The 20,202-nt window shown below is 36.5% G+C and overlaps 1 protein-coding gene across 4 annotated transcripts; it reads left to right on the top strand.

Moving 5' to 3' along the window:
• The first annotated feature begins 668 nt into the window (after positions 1-668).
• Positions 669-17,544, top strand: LOC137962938 (3-oxoacyl-[acyl-carrier-protein] reductase, chloroplastic). Of its 4 annotated transcripts, XM_068810079.1 has the most exons (13): positions 1,061-1,115; positions 1,234-1,404; positions 1,515-1,617; positions 2,391-2,533; positions 5,055-5,108; positions 5,358-5,438; positions 5,536-5,581; positions 5,736-5,830; positions 15,314-15,346; positions 15,729-15,863; positions 15,954-16,047; positions 16,415-16,497; positions 16,957-17,544. In XM_068810079.1, the coding sequence occupies exons 4-13, from the start codon at positions 2,513-2,515 to the stop codon at positions 16,987-16,989; spliced, it is 675 nt and encodes a 224-aa protein (XP_068666180.1). In that variant the 5' UTR covers positions 1,061-1,115; positions 1,234-1,404; positions 1,515-1,617; positions 2,391-2,512; the 3' UTR covers positions 16,990-17,544. The 4 variants fall into 4 exon arrangements, with proteins under 4 accessions (XP_068666178.1, XP_068666180.1, XP_068666179.1 ...); XM_068810078.1 differs by lacking the exon at positions 1,061-1,115 and having other exon boundaries at positions 1,160-1,404; XM_068810077.1 differs by lacking the exons at positions 1,234-1,404; positions 1,515-1,617 and having other exon boundaries at positions 669-1,115.
• The last annotated feature ends 2,658 nt before the right edge of the window (positions 17,545-20,202 follow it).

Raw genomic sequence — 20,202 nt, 5'->3', positions numbered from 1 at the left:
GCATCAAACTCTTCATGGGAGACTGGAACGAAGAAGAGCTGTAAACAGAGGATGCTCCTACCCGAGAGATTTATGTTTGTTATAGGTAGTGTTTGTCTCCATATCAAATATTAGAAGTTACCACATTCTAAATGGATCTTGGCTTGAGCCTCCCACCTGAATGCGGGTCGTCAATTTGTATCTTTCTCTACTATGAAGTGCAAAAATTCAAATATTTGAGAGCGAAAAAATGCCAGGGTAGATGCCCCTGCCCCCCTTCCATAAACGAGTAGAACATGCAACGATTTGTTCAAAATTCTGTTAGATTACCAAAATTGTTATATTGGTAGCGTTCCTCCTCCTCGCTAACTTGTTGATAATGGAGGCAGGGTTTGCGATGAAGAAGGGAAAGATGAGAAGATGAGAAATGAAGGCATCTCTCATGATTTTCTGGGTTCTCTTGATAAAAAATCTCTCTTTTGAAAAATTAGGTAATTTTCCTCATAGTAGGAGGGAGATGTGTTTCAAGGAAAAAGGCTGGATAATAATACTCCCTGAAAATTGCTTTTACCTGAAAATATAAGCTCCTAGTTTTTTTTTTCCATCTAAGCTGAGAATGGCATTGAATTCCCATCACCTGATCCCAGCCAGTTCAAGGTTTTGTTTTTTGAGTACCAGAATCCAGCGGTTCAAGCGGCGACACCGCCGGATACTGGGTGCGGTTGAGGGAATTAAAAAGATCCGCAGGGAGGTTCCGGCACGGTCGAAGGGTAATTTTGAAAAAAACGCGCGTTTACGGTAACGATCCAGTCGTACAGAGAGAAGAAGAGTGTCTGGGTTTCATCGATTCGACTATCGCTCTTCGGAGCTTCCAATGACCGAAAGCTATTCTCACGTCCTCCTTATTCTCATTTCTGAAAGCGGCGGGAGGTCTAGTGACTAGTCAGTGACTACCATGGCGCTCGCTCCGGCGTCTCTCTCCGTAAAAAGTGCCATCTCCGGTTCCGGATCCTTGCAGAAGGTAGCTCCCTTTAGGACAATACCGCCGGTTTTGACGAACGTGCGGTCGATGAAGAACCTGCGGCGGGTTGGGTTGCAGAGCAAATCGCAAAGTTTCTTGGCCTCTTCTCGTCGTGGTTTGTCTTGCTCTCTGTTACGTGTTGGAATGTGTCTTTTTTTTTTTTTCTGTTTTGTTTCTGTTAGTGTGTTTTGTAATTGTTTGTTTGATGGATTACGTATTCGAAATTGGTGTAGGGGATGTTTAATGGTGATAAGTGCGTGTATGTAGTTGAGTTTCCGGGAGGGGTGAGCTTGGCAAATGAGGTTGGAAATTAATTGAGGACTGATGAAAGATGATTACAGGACTAGTTTTTTTTTTGGTATTTACGTCATGAATGCTGCATGCAGCTTATCTAATGATTTTCTGTGAGTATTATTATTTTGTCTTTAAAAATGTAAAGCTTATAAATGAGATTACGAATTTGTAAATTTATGTATTGTTTACCCTGCACCTTTCTTTTTTCTTGGGTTGATAGCAATACAGATTGTGCTTATAGGGGACAAAGGAGTTTAAATGCCCAACTCTTAGCTGCAAAATCTATTCCGGAATGTCCTTATGAACTTATCATAAAGTTTTAGGTATGGACTGAGGGAGATTTCTCGTAACTTATCAGATGTTGATCGATAAAGAGTCATCTGATTTCATATTACTGGCATATCTAGTATTAAGTGTGGTCTTTATGTATTATTTTTTTCTTTCTGTAGCTGATTTGTCTCTTAAACTGATCTCCTGGAGTTTGATGTTTCTATGTAGTGGCTATGCAGTAAGTCTTAGCCTAGGGTCAAGTTAAGTGCTGGCAGTCAGGTAATGCTTCGAGTGTTATTTATATGGGTTGAGATAGAGCTGTCAGCATCTGCTGCAAGCACTCATTAGTAACTTTTTCAACTCTCTAGTGATGAATATGTAGGAGTCTGTCTCATCTAACTCATATACAGTCTGTATGATCTTTTTGGCTGCCTCCATGGTTGGTGGCTGTGTATGTTCATATGAATACATGTTGAATCTAGCACAAGCTGAATCAAGCTCTAGTCAAAAGGTGCTATTTGGGAGTATCAGAAGTTTTTGATGCTTAAAGTCCAAATATTTTGGTTTTGTTACATCGTTTTGTGTTTTTTTGCCTTGTACCGGTTTAGCTTCAGTGAAACTTAAGGAAGTTTTGGGTACTTCCTTGCCTAATATAGCAATAAAAATACTTGGAATTCATTTGCATGCATCTTTGGCATCATTCTTACATCTTATCTCTACATGTTATGTTGCTGTAACGGGCATTTCATGAATTCTCATATCAGGAGCTCTCATAGTTCATTGATTTTGAAAGATCTAAGCACTCTAATTGCAATGGCAAGCACAGGTGTGCAGACTCAGGTTGCGGCTGTTGAGCAAGCTATTGCTTTGGTTGACAAAAACGTAGTAGCACCTGTAGTCATCATCACTGGAGCATCTAGAGGAATTGGCAAAGCAATAGCATTGGCTATGGGTAAAGCTGGTTGCAAGGTCATCACTAAGTTGCATCTTATTTTCTATCTTTGCCAAATACTTGAGCCAATATATAATAAATCTCATGATTTTACTAACAAAGAAGTAGTCATTTCGTGTTGTCAAAATGTGTGTACAACTTTATAAGTCTGTAATAAAAAATACTTTAACTGACTTAAGTGGTATAATAGTTTGCCCAGCACCAGGTCTGTTGTTTGCTTAGTCTTTTTCATGTCCTCACAAATCCCATCCATGTCATAATTCTCCTTCTATTTATGGGCATTTGTCAAACAAACTGGTGGGGGCACCAGTATGACCATCGGGCTCTAGTGGACCCACCCATTACGGTTCAAATTATATTTATAATTCTTTTTTTTAGTTTATCTTTCGTAATTTTACCGGATTTGATCAGATAGTGATCTTATTTATTTTGAATTTAAAATTTTATTTTATTTTTAGTTTATCTTTCTCTATTTTATTGGATTTGATCAGATAGTGATTTTATCTATTTTGAATTTTAAATTTCAATTTTAGTTATTTATAGGCTGTAACACAATGTTGAATACAGCTTTGACGATGAATTATTAAAATCTCCTTGTTTTTTTTCTCTCCCTCTCTCCTCCCCTTTCTTCTTCTTCTTCCCTCTCTTCTTCTTTATTCTCTATTCTTTTCAATTCTCCTATTTCTCATTCCCAATTCTTCGTTCTCTCTATTTTCTTCCTTTCTCTTTCTAATTCCAGCAATTAACTGATATTCACATATGACAATTAAAATCGCGCCTTGTCCCGCATCACAAACCTTGTACATATCATTTGGGCTTTAAGCATGAACTTCAATGGCAATTCCAAAAGGAACGTGGAGGTGGGGTACTGTGGAGTTCTAAGAAGTGCTGAAGGCAATATGGTTTGGTCATAGCATTATTATCTCAAAAGATGTGCAGCTTTTAAATCCTTCTTACTGGTTTGATGATTTTCAAGGAGAAATTTCTAGTTTCCTCGTTGTGGTTGGGGATTCTTGAAAATGTCATTATCTGGTTCTCAAGAAATCTGATCCCTCCTGGAGATTCAATTGTATTTTTAATGAAATTTCTGATATTTCTGTATTTTTATTTTTGACCCTCTTGATTTGGCGAATAATGTTGACGGCAAGCTGGCTAAAATGGGGCGTGAGCTCCAACTGCTTCTTGTTCTGGATCAAGCCTTAGCTTTGTAATTGTTTTGTTTCATTTTTTAAAAAATTTCGCATTATTCCGAAAAAATTGTCATATCTATAGCTCTTTTTCTCATCTGGTTCCCATTTTAAGTATTCTCTAGCCCTTTCCGTCTTTCCTAAATTTTCTTTATCTTGACTTCCTCTTCTTTTCCAAGCTCATCTTCCATAATTCACCTTATGGATCTAGTTGATCTAAGTTTTGTCTGCATCCTTTTTTGTGTTTTTGAATACCATCATTTTTTGAGTGAATTTTTGAATACCATAATGTTACAATGTTTAATCTTTCATTATGTTGTCAAATACATTTTCTTCAATTTAATAGGAACCTCTAGGATTACAGGCTACACTGGGTTAAGTTCAGTTGACTGGAAATTTATGTCAGAATTTATTTTTCACATGTTTGTTTGTGTGAGTGTATTAAGCAAGGCCAAGTTGGGATTGGTTTGATTGTGCTAGGCAATTTGATTTTTCTAGCTTGGTTTGGTTTATCAATATTACTTTTTTTCATTCAGACTTTGGCCCATTATTATTTTGTATCTCATGAATATATAACAGGTTATAAACTGTAATTGGAAGCACATTCCTAGATCTGCCAATCATTTGGCGGACATTCAGGCTAATTTGGGTATTTCACTCCAACACCTTGTTGTGGAGGAAGGTCTGCTTAGTTAGGTTTGTCGTACTCTTCTCCCTATTTAATAGTTTATACATCTTTTATTTAAAAAAAGAAAGAATATATAACAGGTTATAAAGCAGATTCCTGGTAATATAAATGGGCAAATCCCTTCATTTTTTTTCATTTAAAAAAAATCCCTTCTTTTTTCAGACTCTGTTTATACTCTTCTGTTTTATTCTCTTTATACTAGACCTTTCTCTTTTTCTCAAGAAGGATTAAGAATTTTTATTGCTCTTATATTAATCTAAGCTTTCGATGTTTGACATCTCTGAACTATGCTAATCACCATCATGACTAGCACCTCAAGAAGAATACCTAGTTGTTGGAGAACCATTTATATTGCAGAGCCCTAAAAACTGATATATATGAGACAATCTGGTTAGGATGAAGGATAAAAAATTGATATATATGAGACAAGTTGGTTAAGATGAAGGATCAGTAACTATTGTCTGTTACTTATCATTCAAAATGTAATTGTTGTTGCAGAAGTGAATTATTGTTTGACCAGCCGACCACTACTTTGGTTTAATTATAACATCATCTCCATGCTGGCATATTACCTATAAACTATGATCTGAACAATGCTTTTAGTTTGTTGTTCACTCAGTTCTAATAAAAATTGGCTTATTTAAATCTTTAATTCTAGTGTAGGTAATTGTAAATTATGCAAGATCATCAAAGGAGGCTGAAGACGTTTGCGAAGAGGTGAGCCCTATTATGTTCATCTTTTCTTTGATAAATTTGTCTGAATTGTGTTGTCAGCATGCAGGTGTGGTTACATTAAGAATGACAGTTTTCTGGTGTCAACTCTCAACTGTTTAAAGTTAAATATAACTGATCGATATTGCATCATATTTCTCACTTAAAACTGCCACTGCTTAATATCTTTCTGTCATACAAATTTGTTGTGAATTCTGTGCTGCAAACATGACTAATAGTCTGTCTTATTTACAGATTGAGGCTTTGGGTGGTCAAGCTCTTACTTTTGGAGGAGATGTTTCAAAAGAAGCTGATGTGGAAGTTATGATGAAAACTGTAAGAATTAACTCGCTAAAGCTTAAATGCTAATTTATTCTGTAAATTGTCTATGGCATCTACAATCACCGACCTTTTGTCATTTTCATCAATGCAGGCTGTTGATGCATGGGGAACTGTTGATGTTTTGATCAACAATGCAGGTTGAGTTTGGATTCCTTTTTTTATTGAGTATCTAATGCTTTTTCCTGTTTCTTACTTTCATCAACATCACATGTCATCAGAGCCTTCTCTCCAAATTGCCGAGGTTAGCTGACATTATGTCAGTTATTTATGTCTGTTGCACAATCATTTCAGGTATTACGAGAGATACTTTATTGATGAGGATGAAGAAATCTCAGTGGCAGGAGGTCATTGACTTGAATCTTACGGGTGTATTCCTCTGTACACAGGTTGGTATATGTAGATAATTTGTGATTCACGTGCCCAGGGCTCAAATTTATCTTTGTTATCTGTTAAATTCTAGGCCCTTAGTCCATGTTTAGAACTAGTTTAGTGAAGTGAAAGTAGAGAAGGGAAGAGAGAATAAAAAGAAGAGAAGAGAAGAGACAAGGAGGAAGAGATGTGAGAGAGATCACATGGAGGAGAGAGAGCTCAAATTAGGGTTAGCTCTCCTCCTTTCCTTTATTTATAATAAGCTGAAATTTTACATAATGACAAGTATGCCCTTGAACATAGGCGGGTTAAAATAGAGTAGAAAAAGGGAAAGTAAAGTAATTATGAATACATCATTATTTCTAACACTACCTCTTGATCTAGTGCATAAATATAAAAATTACCAAGCTTGGATCATGAACCCTGAAGTCGAGCTCCAACAGCCTTAGTGAATACGTTCACCGATTGATTCTTGGATGGAACATAATGATAATTAGTCTCTATATGTTTGATTATCACAATGGAGCTACATAGGTGCTGCTACAGAGAACCCCAATTTAGATGGTAATGATCTCAGTCAAAGCATCTCATTGACTGTATTATCTGTAGCTCGATATTCTGCCTCTGCACTTGACGATGCTTCTACCTTTTGTTTCTTACTTTGCCATGTAATGAGATTGCCCAACTATAGTGCAATAGGCAGAAGTTGACTTTCTATCATTAGGAAATCCTGTCAATGTGTATTTGCAAAGCCTTCAATGTCAATATATCCATTGCATTTATATAACAGTCGTTGTCCCGGATTTTTCTTAAGATATCATAAAATTCTTTCTAATGAGAAAGTTGAGGTTGATACATAAATTGATTAATAATACTCATTGCAAAGAGATGAAATCGACCAACATTTACCTCCTTACCCGTTTCAGCATATAGTCTCACATTTGGATCCATAGGTCTGTTAAGAGGCCTACAACCAAGCATAGCAATTTCTTCTTGTGAGTCTAACTTACATCCTTTTTTTTTTTTTTTGATAAAAGTCTAACATACATCCTTTATCACAATATTATGCCATGTCGAGATTGCAATACTTCAATTCTAAGGAAATATTTGAGCAAACCAAGATCCTCGGTATGAAATTCCTTGCACAACCCCTCCTTTACCTTTTGGATACTATTATTATCACTACCTGTTAGAGTTATATTATCACCATATACTGCTATGGGAATCACACCCAAGTTAGTATGATTGACAAAAACATTTGACACCTTTTAAGCCAAACCCAAGGACAACTTGACTAAAAATTGCACACCCAAGTTAGTATGATTGAGAAAAACATTTGACACCTTTTAAGCCAAACCCAAGGACAACTTGACTAAAAATTGCAAACCAAGCATGTGGGGATTGCTTGAGTTCATATATTGACTTCCTTAGCCTACACGCTTGCTCCCCTTCAACTACAGAACTGGGTGGTTGGGACTTGTAAACCTCCTTATAAAAATCACCATGAAGAAAGACATTCTTAACATCTAATTGATAAAAAGACTAATTGGAGTTGATAGAACTAGTATGAAATTAAGCTTAGGCACCAAGGAGAAGGTTTCTTCATAATCAATGCTATAGGATTGAATGTAGCCTTTTGCAACTAACCTTACTTTAAAACGAGCAATGTTACCGTCTGGGTTATGTTTCACTATATAGACCCACATAAACACCACGGGTTCTTGAAATGTGACAAAGAAGTCAACTCTCAATATGTGGTTGTCATACAAGACAACAATCTCTTCTTCCATGACATCCTTCTAGCCTAGATGTTGTAGGGCCTCTTGATGATTTCTTGGAATGGACATAGTAGATAGGGCTTCTAGAAAAGAGCAACAACGTTGAAGACAATCCATGAGTAGAGACATGTTGGAGATTGGGTGAGAAGTAGATGCTTTTTGTTGAACATAAGAACGACTAGATTTTCAAATCCCATTGGGTCTATCATCATATTGTGATCCAAAAACTCTAGGTCAGAAAGGTGAAGTTCTAACCTCGGAATCATCACTAGACTGTATTGGTGATTGGTTGGCTAGTGGAGAGGAGATTTCAGGTGGTACTTCATCCAATTGAGGAAGGTGCTGATCCATCGGCACAATAGGCCTAGGCACACCTATAGAAGAGTTAAAACCTGGAAAAGAGGTACCAATACTAGGATAAAGGGCTGGTCCTCAAAGATAGTAATATTTGTTGATGTAAAGGTCCTATGGCACGTAAGATGATAACACACATAACCTTTTTGATTGCGATAATAACCAAGAAATATGCATTTAAGAGCTTTGGGATCAAGTTTAGTTTTGCTAGGGAGAGATTCTGTGCAAAACAAACACATCTAGTACGAGTGAGGAAAAGGTGAAGGTTGTCTGTTAGAGTGGGAGCGAGATGAGCGAGAGTAGGAAGAGAATGTGGAGGTGAGAGCACGAGCGAGAGTGTGAAGGAGAAAGATGACGACCAATGAGAAGGAGAGCAAGTGAGAGAGAGGAAGCAATGGAGTGATAAAGAGAGATGAAACAGAGAGGCAATAAGGATTGAAGAACAAAGGGAGCGGGAAGATTTGCGGAGAGAAAAGGAGAATATGAAGAAGTCAGTGGGAGCAACAGAAAAAGACACAAACACAAGTAGAGAACAACTAGACTCAACAAGAATCTATCCATGCAATAACTCTGAAAATGAAAATGGAAAGAGACATCTTCTCAGTCAGTTCCATAGTGGAAATTCAGATCCTTCTTCCTATGAAGAAGGACAAGACGGATGGGAAGTGGTCCAGAGTAGGACACACCGTCAAAGATAGTGCACCTGGAGACAAGATGTTTCTTCTGTGGATGCTCTTTTAAGATGTGGGAGTACAACCTTCTCCATTCACTACACTACTGATTGTGCTAGTAAAATCATCTGATTGACAATGAGAAATAGGGATAAGCGCTTCTTTATCTCCATCCCTTTGACAACCTACTCGGAATTTATACAACAACTTGAAAAAGCCACTATTGACTGCCCAACTGGAAGCTGAACCAAGGGGCTCTGGACTAGAAGACTCATATTCTATTTCTCTGTCTTTCAATACAAAGGTACCAAGGAGTTTTAAATAACGTAATGCAAGGAGGGGATGATCATGGCTCACATTATATCCTAGAAAGCACCAACATGGGATTGGGCTGGCAAAATCTCATGGAAAGACTCCACAATCTCACCCCATCCGAGACACATGTGAGATAGCCAACAACCGCACACACTGAAAAATCCCTCCAATCAAACTTGATAACACCCCTTGATCTTTCAACCTGCTCTGTTGTTGTTGAAACTGACCCCAACCAAGTCACCATTGCTTTCCCCACCGAGTTTTTGATGGGGGGAAGAGAAAAACTGTTCGTCTCCCTTATTGCCACAATTGACAGTGTCAGGGTTTTGGTTTTTGATGATTCATCCGGGATTCTGTGCGCGTGGCTCATCACAGACTCCGACCCATTAGGGATCTTTGGTTCCACCTTGCTGAGCTCTTTGTCCTCCTTCAAGGGCTCATTGTGTTTCAAGACCATCTTAGCGGCATCCTTATTATTGAAGGTGACTCCAAAGTAATAATTGGATGGTGCTCAATCCTTGCTGACCCCCATGGAGACACTAGACTATTTCTCATGAAATTATTGACATTATATCTTTTTTTTTTTTTTTTTTTTTGTGAATAGTCTCATAACCAAATGCTTTTGCTGACTCTCGTGCCAAGCAAGGAGCCTTCTTACAACCCCTTGTTGTTAAGGGAGTGTTGCTTTAGCTAGGCTCCTTGTATTTTTGTTGTTTCCTGAAATAAAATTCATTTCACTCAAACAAAGAGAAAAGAAAAACAAGAGCAAAAAAAATACATCCAAACACCCTCAGTGGAAGTGAAAAGCGATATAATCAGCAAATAATGCAGAAAAGGGTTTTTTGTAGCCAAGCGCACTGGATTGCATTTGGTTTATAAGGTAACATGCTATGGGAACTATATATGGCCAATAAAACTAAGAAACATCCATGCACAATGCTAAAAAAACTTCTAGTAAATGTTTGTTTTTCTTTTCAACTACACTATTTTATTGAGGTGTATATGCATATGATGTTTGGTGAATGATTCTTTTATTTTGACAATAAGACTGGAGTTGTAGAGAAAAATATTCTCTTGCATTATTAGATCTAAACATTCACCCATCTCTTGAATTGAGTCTCAACCATTGCACAAGAAGATTCAAAAGTAGACAACACTTCAGATCATTCTTTCATTCAGTAAGACCACGTAATCCGAGTACAATCATCCACGAATATGACAAAATATCTACATTGATATATGCTAGAGAGTTGAACTGGTCCCCACACATCCGAATGATCCAAAAAAAATGGACTAGAACTTTCTCTGAGCGGGAAGGAAAAACACTCTTACGTTGTTTACTCAACTTACAACACTCACAAGATAAGGAAGTTGTTGAAGAGTAGGTATGGAAGAGGCTTACATGACTCTTATAGTTAGAAGTCTCACATAACCAAAATTAAAATGGCAGAGCCTAAGAAGAGTCTTATGGAAAGAGGTCTCAATTAAAGGTGTTTTTGTTATGTTAGTCTTCTATTTATGTTCAGTTTTTCAATTGTTTTAGAACTTGTCTTCTAGTATTTAACTTTGGGTGTAACTGGGACAAATATATTTTAATTATAACTAGATTCTAGTTGTTTCCTCTATTATAAAAAGAGGTTCATTGTACTAAAATTTCGTCAAGTTAGTGAAATATTTCTCTTTTCCAGAAATTCAATATGGTATCAGAGCGGGTTCTATGAGTTGACTTGGTCAACCCACAGAGATAATGTGATCCTTTTCTGATTTATCATCTCTAGTAGTTTAAGTTCGTGTTCTACCTTTTTTCTTTCTTTCCTATCCTTGTACCCTTTTTTCCTTGGCATTTGTACATTTATACTGAAGTTTCATATTGCAAATTATATATTGATGGAATGATCTTTGAGTCTACTTTCCGATACAAAAATAATTTTGGCAATCCGAGTTTTCTTCAAAGAGGAATCGATATTTGAAGTAGCAAGAGAGGTTTGAGCATGAACAAAAAGCTTTAATTTTTAGGCCGTTTTATTTCATCAAGAATGAAACTTTATATGGAGAATTATATGTCAAAAGAAATTTTTGTAAGCCTATTTTCTAACTTATCAAACCAATTCTCAATCTAAGTTTTTTAGAGGGAGATATCAATGGTCATTTTGGCCAAAGAAGAAAAAGTACTAAATTCGGTCAGATTGCTGAGTCCAAAATCTATCAGATTCTTTCTCTCAAAAGAAAGATATTTCATAAAGGAATATTATTCTTGAATGAAAGATATCAAATTCTAGTTTCAAAAGGATCAACTTTCATGTCAATCTGATCTATATAGAAGGATATATTCTCATTGAAGTCGAGGATATGCTACAGAATAAAGCAAATCATGTGTTCATAATAGATTCAAGAACAAAACCATTTGTGATTCTGAGCTATATTTTGAGAGATATGGATATCAGAAGTACCAGTGGTTAGTTCTGCCAAAATTGTCTCCTTTTCCTTTTTTCTCCTATCATCTCTTCATGCATTAATGTGAATTGAGTTTCCTTTTCTCCTCGAATCTTAGTTTTTAAGCTAAATTTATCCTCTAATCAAAGAGTTTTGGTTAGACTTAATCACCCCTTGATGTGCTCGTTCAAGGTATGCAATATCCTACTTTGATGTTGTTTTCAAGTTTTGTGTTTTTATTACTTGGTTGTATATCTTCCGCATCGTCAACTTGGTTGTGTTTTTGTGGTCACCCCAAAAAAGTCATACTTGGTCAAATTTGTTATGTTATTTCAATTTTATCGTTATAGTCTCCCCTAGTTTTTTTTTTTTTTTTAAGAGTTACATTTTGCATTCATTGGGAAGTATGAGTGTTGATTAGTCGCCTCTTTTTTATTAAAGTTGTTTTCCTCTAGTATTTCTTCAGTTTATCATCTTGTGTTTTCATAACTTCAGGGTAATGCTTAGACCCCCTACCTAAAAGTATAGGAGTGTGGCCAACATCCAGATCGAGTCAAGTCTTTTATTTTTCACCCAAGAGATGATTTGTGTTTGAGCTTCCTTTAAAAACTGAGTAGTCTTTTTGTTGTGCCCTAAAGTTGGGCTGTTTTTTTGCTTTTAAAATTGAAAGGAGTGTGCTTCAGACTATGACTGTCTTGATTGCTATATGGAGTTTTGTTGTATGACTAGGAGTGATTTTCTTCTCCCACATTGTGTTTTATCCATACTGGGTCTCTATGTCTTTTTTATCCCCAACTTGAGATGGAGAAGTAGAAGTACAAGAAAGAGGTATTTTGTTTCATATGTTGCAGTAATTTTTGTGTGACAAAAATATTCATGAAAGGGGGAGAATAAAAGACGAAGATTTTGCAATCATGAATAATTTTTTTTTTTTTTTAACAAAAGAAGATTGAAGACCAAAAATATTTTCTTTGCAAGCTGAAGTTATAAACTCCAGTTTGAGGTGGACTATTGAAGATACGGAAGTCTTACATGACTCTTATAGAAAGATGTCTCATGGAGCCAGAATTAATATGGCGGAGTCTAAGAGGAGTCTCATGGAAGGAGGTCTCACTGAAGAGTCTCAGTCAAAGGTGTTTTAGTGATGTTAGTCTTCTATTTATGTTCAGTTGTTTAATTGTTTTACGACTAATCTTTTAGTATTTAACTTTGGGTGTAACTGAGACAAAAATAGTTTAATTGTAATCGGATTCTAGTTGTTTTCTCTATTATAAAAAGATGCTCATTATATTCAAATTACAACAAGTTAGTGAAGTATTTCTCTTTTCCAGAAATTCAACAAACTATCTTTAATAAAGATAGGTGTCCTAGCCTATTATGCCACTATATTGCTTGTTGAGTTGGAGTAGCCATGGCTGGAGCTACTTCATGATCCAAATAACATAGACTTGGTTTATGGTCCTACCAATTAGCCATTTGAAAACACAATGAGTAAGGAAAAAAGTTACACAACGACCAAGTTTTTTTTTTATAATTTGGCTGATGGCATGAGGCTCAATGGAAATTGGTGAAATAGAAAGAACATCAAACAGAGGTAAGAATGGGGATGGAGAGGAGACACCAATTCCCTGAACCTTAGTTTGAGATCCATCAACAATAGATACAAATTGATTTGTAGGACAAGCAGACAGAGTGGATAGATTACCAACTTTCCTTGTAAGGTGTTCAGAGGTTCCAAAACCAATAACCAAGGGGATAGACTAGAACATGCAAACAACAAAGACATACCTGTAGTAGTAATAGTGGTGGAGGGAGGAGTAGATGATGTGATTAACATGCTTTTGAGTTTCTAGAAGGTTTCTTAGTCCTCTTATTTGAAAATACCCTTGCCTTTGGAAATCTCAGTGGCCCATTGTTCATTGGACGCAGTGACAATGGTGGTACTTGCTTGATTGATTGTTGAAAGTGCTGGTTTTTCTTGCAACTTCCAGCATCTTTCCACAACATGGTAAGATAGACCATTATAAATGCAGCTATGAGTGTTGACGGAATCACTTATAGTTTAACCTTTGCTACGACCTCTGCTACCTCTCCCCATTGGCCTTGAGAAAACGTAGCTTAAGTATCTATTGGAGTGAGTGGGGCCTCAAGTAATTTTGCTGGAATTCTTTGCACAAATATCATCAAACAAAAGGCTTTATAGTAAAGTTGAAGATTTGAGATTTAGCCACATCAAGATATGGTTTTGAATTGGCAATACAAATTGCTCCAACAAATGCTTCTCTGTGCTTTTCTTGTACAGCTATATTGGCTGAATAAACCTGAGCCTACTTCAATACTTGAAGGAAGCCTATGAACCGAGCAAATTACTCATGACGTTGCTTTGTTGTACACATGACCTGAAACACACCATAAAACCTTTTGAGGCTGTCAGAAGTAGAATGAAGTTTTCCACAAGTTTCCCATATGATTTTTGCGGTTTCCAGGTGAACCACACTATTTGCCACGGATTTTTCTATGCTATTTATTAGCCAATTGATGACGTATGTGTCTTTGTTCAGCCACTTTTTTGTAGTTGTCATCTTCTTCATCCTTAGGCTTGGTCAGATGGTCTACAAGGTTTTGGGTGATCAAACAACGTTTGACTAGTTGAGACCATGCAAGATAATTTAACAAGCTTATGAGAGCAATAGTTGTTAATTTTCAGAAAATCATTCTTGCATAGTTCAGTGGTGTTTCCTAAACTTTCAGCCATGTTTCAATCTCAAACTAAAAGGAACTTTAATATGACAAGAATGACTCAATACAGATCAATATGGCAGTAACTATAAGTGTTTCATAAAGAACTTTTGCATGAAGAGCTTAGACTCGCGAAAAATAAGAACTTTCCATCTTTGTTTCTGAATAAGAAGGATGTCCCACACAACATAAAAGTGGAAGCTTGCAAAGGAGAAGAGAACAGAATTCTGAATTCTGCTATATTGCCGAATTTAGTTCCTTAAAGAGAATAAGTGCTGCATGCAAAAGAATAAGAGGCTTATGCTAATTCTGTATCAATGGTGACTCCAAACCCTAATTTAAGGTTTCATTGAAGAAAAAATCAGTTTTTAACCACATATGAAGACAGTTGAAGCAAGTGAGGAAGAGAACTTTACAGTTTTGATTAATGAACAAAACGACCTATATTTTTGGCTGTTTGTAATGGCACAGTGAAAAACAAAATTTGGCTGAGTGCTGGGCTGAAAAGGCATTGAAAATCAAGACATGAGGAAGTATTGAGCAAACATGAAGAACTTAATTGAAGATTGCAAGGAAAACAACAAAATAGAACTAGAATCTAGAGAAGAAGACAGATTGGTTTAACCACCCTCCGTAGCAGACATGGAGAGCAGCATTGCTGTGTAATTTTGATTTTGAACAGTAAAATAAGGCCTAGAACCCCTGGTCTGATTCCGTGTTAAATAGTACACCATTAATGTATGTTTAAAGCTAGTTAGTGAAGAGAAAGTTCAGATGAGAAGAGAGAACATAAGAGAAGAGGAGACAAGGAGCAAAAGCCCGTCTTAATGAGGTGTTGTCATAGGTAGAACATTAGGGTAGCTCCTCGGAGATTGGGCTACATGTGAGAGAGATCACGTGGAGGAGAGAGAGGAGACAAGGAGGGAAAGCCCATCTTAGTGAGGTGGCGTCATAGGTAAAACATTAGGGGAGCTCCTCAGAGATTGGGTTAAATGTGAGAGAGAGATCATGTGGAGGAGAGCTCAAATTAGGGTTAGCTCTCCTCCTCTCCTGGATTTATAATAAATTGAAATTTTACATAATGACAAGTATACCCTTGAAAATCAGAGGTTAAAAAAAGGCATCCTATGTTAGAAAAAGAGAAATTAAAGTAACTTTGAATACATCTTTATTTCTAACATTATCAACTGTTGTGTTCTGTTGCTTGCAGGCTGCCACCAAAATTATGATGAAAAAGAAGAAGGTAACAATTCCAAATCTCTTTTGATTTATTTACTTTTTAAAAGTTTACTGTACTTGCATGGTCAGAATAAGATTAAGCAAATCCTCGCTATGCTAGGGTGGTCAGTAGTTCCAATCGTGGGGTGTGCTATACAATGTTACTGGGTCCACAAACCTGCACCTTGTGTGGAGCAGCGGATATAATTTTAATGCCAGAGTAGAAGACAATGAAAAAGTTCAATATGTTCAAGTGAAAAAAAAAAAAGAATGATAAATGCAAAATGGTAGTGCTGCATCCCAATGTTGGTCCTCTACTTCCAGTGGATTTTATCTTACATTTTCTTTTGTACCCACATTACATTTATACTTAAATTCTGATATAGATAAATTGTTATTTGTTAAAGGGAAGAATCATCAATATATCATCCGTTGTTGGTCTGGTTGGCAACCTTGGCCAAGCAAACTATAGTGCTGCAAAAGCTGGGGTCATTGGCTTAACCAAAACTGTTGCAAAGGAGTATGCAAGCAGGAATATTAATGTAAGTTTTTGTATATCTAATTTTTTTTTATTAGAAAAGAGTCACTAAGTTCTAGAAGTAATACGTACTCTGATAGCATTTCTATTTTAGGTGAATGCTGTTGCCCCTGGGTTCATTGCATCCGATATGACTGCCAAACTTGGAGAGGATATCGAAAAGAAGATCCCGGAGACCATACCTTTAAGTGAGACTGGGTCTATCAATTTGCTCTATAATAAGTTGGGAACTGACTTTCCACTTACACATGTTTGACTATAACTAGTAAATGCTAGAAGCAGTTAATCACATGTTAAATGGTTTTGTGATAGTGCATTTACATCCAGTTTCGGGCACTTTACATTTGGAAAATGTTAGAAACTGTTGGGAGCTTATATTTCAGTTAACTGAAACCTTTCGGTAGAGAAGATTTTGTATGTTAATACTTCAATACAGGATTCTAGGTAAACCTACTAGTTTGTCGCCATTTACTTGGAACTAGAGACGTAAAAAGATGAACTGGGGTAATGAGAACAAATTTGAAGGTCCATCTAATTTTTCAACTCCTTTTACAGGAAGGTATGGCCAGTCTGCAGAAGTGGCTGGACTGGTGGAATTTTTAGCTCTTAATCCGGCAGCGAGTTACATTACTGGACAGGTATGATCAGTTATCTCTGTACTGGTTTGATGACCTAATTCTGCAGGAATAAGAAATCGGTGTCTTAGTTTTTGTTATGAATATTTTCAATTTCAATTAGACATTAGATGCAGAGGAACTATTGTGATGAAATCTGGAAATTTATTAAAAAAAAGAAAAAGAACACAAAGAACAACAACTGTTTCAGGAATTTAGTTAAAAAAAAGTGAGTTTTTGCCATAACTTTGTTGGACAGAAAAGTAGACTTGATCATCTATTTTTCATGTCTACAAGTTCATATTGAGTTCATAATACTATTCGTATTTGACTGTTATTTTAAAAAACTCTGGGACTTGGTTGATCAGCTTGTGAACACGTTCTGCTTAGAGTCTACTCCCTCCCTCCCTCTCTCTTTCTCTCTCTCACACACACAAATACACTGCCCCTACATACTAATTAATTCTTCCTTGTATGTTCCAGGTGTTCACCATTGATGGAGGCATGGTAATGTAGGCAAGAATACCTTCTCTTTTACTGGAGTGCCAGTGGATCGATCCTCTCCCCGGCTTGCACTGGTTTTTGTTAGCGTTAAACGTGAGATTTAATCTTTGGGCAGAAAATTCCAACACGAAGGCAATTCTCAATGCATCATTTCTGGGTGCAAAGAAATTGTGAGTGTAATAAGACTACTATTTGGCAGAGGCAGTTAAAGAAAGATAAGTTCGCCGGTTCATGTCGTTCTTCTACTCCCGGTGTGTCTTCCAGAGAGAAAAGCAAACAAAGACTGTCATCATGGGTAAATTCATCCCGTCTCCTCACCTTACTGTTTTGAGTCGTAAATGATCATCTTGCTAATGGGAACAAAGTGAGGTGCAGGTGGAGGGTTGACTATAGGTAGAGGGGTAGAACTATTTCAAAATGATCATCTTGTGTAGGTGGAGGGTTGCCTCTATGTAGTAGGGAAGATAGAGGGGTACCTCGTATGGATGGGGCTGGGGATGTGGAAGGTGGATGAGAAGATTGGTGAGCAATGATTGGTAAGTGAATTAAGTTCTTATCAGGAGGAGAAGGCGTATTCATACCGTTAGGTCCAATAAGGAACAAACCTAATGGGAGAGGTGAATAGGTTTATTAACTTCTGCTAAAATTTCATATTTCTTTTACTTAGACTTGTGTTTGTTCACACCTTTAAGTGGTTCCAATATGCAGCGATAATTCCAAGGACAACGATCAAGCACAAATAGTAAACTAAACAAGGAATTTTGGTTTATCAAATTATCAAATTTGACTCTCTTTTGAGTTTTTGAGCCTTGGAGGAGGCACAAAATCTAAAATTGTGTGTGCAGGCTTAAAAGACTTGGAATTCATTGTAGAAAAAGTTCTCCTATGTTTGGGGTGAATTTTGGTTAAATAGAAAACTCTCCTATGTTAAAAAACCCTGTTATGGTTAGAAAATGTTTTTTTTTTTTATAATGTAGCAAAACTAGGTCAATATTAAGCCCCAAATTTATAAAAAATATGCATTAAATCTTATATTTGCTATTGAAGAACATGTTTCGACACCCTTTTGCTTTTAAAATGTGGTCGATTCATTTCATGTGGCATCCCACTTTTTGCTTTTATCTTCATCTCTTCAATTGATGTAGTAAACTCCTTGCCATGTAGCTGAGTCCTTTTGCCCCCTTTTTTTTTTTTTTTATCCAATTGCCCTTCTCTTTTGAAAAATTAATTTGGCATGCAATGATTAATCATCTTTGTTTGTTCTTATCAAAAGTAGAGGAAGCAGAGGGATCCTGAGACCTCACTCTAACACATACAATGTTGGGGTTAGAGTTGAATTATAAAGATAGAAAAGACAAAATTTAATAAATAAGGATATATTTGTTCATCAAAATGAACATGCCTTATGGGGATAACTCTTTCTTGAGAAATAATAAGACAACAACAACCCTTTTGACCATTTGGGATCAAATTTGTTAGAATTGATAGGTGTTAGGAAAGGCTAACATAGACATCAAAATGTAAGTAGCAAAGTGTAGTCAAAGTGTGTATGAAAAAGTGTGTGATAGGACACTATATGTCAGCCCAAACTTGTAAAGGTACATGAGCAAGGAAAAGCAAGGCTAGGCCTATTTCCATTACATGGCAATGCTACCTTTAACAACATTTTTTAGGTGTATGAGCATGACACTGAAACACAAAAGCATAATACAAAGTATATATGCCTCCTATAATCATCAATAGAAATTATAATGTGATAGAATCCATTGGAAGAGGTAAAGATTACAATGAATGAGTTCTAAAGTGTGAGCAGAATGTGAAGAAGATAAAAGAAAAAGGTTGAATGTGAAGAAGATAAACGAAAAGGCTGAATGTGAAGAAGATAAAGGAAAGCACAACTTTAAGAAGTGTGTCCATTTTGCATCCAGATCAAGAGTTAGCTAGGTAATAAATTTAAATCACAAGTAACTAGATTATTGGAATTTAAAAAAAAAAGATCGATAGACCAGATGAACAGCCTAATTTTTTGTGCCTTGAGCTCCATGTTTGACTAGTTGATAATCCTAACAAGAAGCTGGTTGCTGCAAAACTGAATAACACTTTAATCTCACGTGAAATTATGAAAAAAAAAGTAAATTCATATGCAAGCTTAGAACAAACAAAGTATTGTGTTAGGGAAAAAAAATACTATTTGGTATAAGACAGAGTGGCAATGCATTGTTCCTCACTAGGGAGATTATTACTATTCTTTTATAGAACAATTCATAGCAAACAATTTACCACAAATGGATTTGAAAGATAAAAAATGTTCAAATAAAGAGAGGAGAGAGAGAGAGAGAGAGAGATTATCCTATTTATGTGAAGATTGTTAAGTTGTGGAGCCTAATTAATGCCTTATGTTGAGTCAGTACACTGATCGAACTTCGCTTGCCCCCCTCCCGGGGTATAGGGGGGGCGGAGCCCCCGCCTGATCCATGATATATATTGACTATTGTTTCATTAAGGCCAGTTTGGGAATTTTACTCTTGTAAAGCGATTGCCCTAATTTTCTCTTTATAATTAGGGGCGCGCCACTATTAGGGTTTGATCATTCATCTGAGGAACATCTTGAGTTACGGCCTGAGAGAAAGATTAGAGATTGTTCCAGTATGGTAGAGTCTTTGCCAAGAGTGATGGGGGTAACGGAACACAGAAATCTGGGGCAGGAACAGACTCTTCAGAGAAGTAGTCATGTTGATAAGAAAAAGAGTTAATAGATAGCATAGTTGGAAGACTCACCAACTTGGATCGATAAAAAACCGATCAAAATAAATAAAATAAAACTGAAATAATACCCAGTAAGATTTCCCCAGCAGCATCTCTGCACGAGATAGTAATAAAAAAATCTTCTTGAAAATAAACTAAAAATAATGAAAAATGACAGTATTACCTCTGTGCGATGGATATAGTAACATCTTCTGGAAGCATTACGTCTTCAGGGAACTGAAAATACTTTGATTAAATTCACCACACTCTCTGGGTGAGGTTTCTTATTAATTTATAACAATTACAAAGATATATACGTGATTACAATTGATATGATTTGTACAGGAAAAGAATGATTTGAGCTTAATTGGCTCCTGGAAGGAAGACCCTAAACGGGCAATGATCCTGAATTGATCCTCAATCAATTAGCCGTAATTGATTGAGAATCAGTATCTTCAACAGTATCTTCAACAGCCCCCC

The sequence above is a fragment of the Aristolochia californica genome, unplaced genomic scaffold, assembly GCF_029961685.1.
Source record: "Aristolochia californica isolate CCGP_79_NKW_82.1479 unplaced genomic scaffold, dmAriCali1.0.hap1 SCAF_4, whole genome shotgun sequence".
Lineage (NCBI taxonomy): Eukaryota > Viridiplantae > Streptophyta > Magnoliopsida > Piperales > Aristolochiaceae > Aristolochia > Aristolochia californica.
Note: the sequence above shows the minus strand (reverse complement) of the source record. Positions and strands in the feature narration are given on the sequence as shown.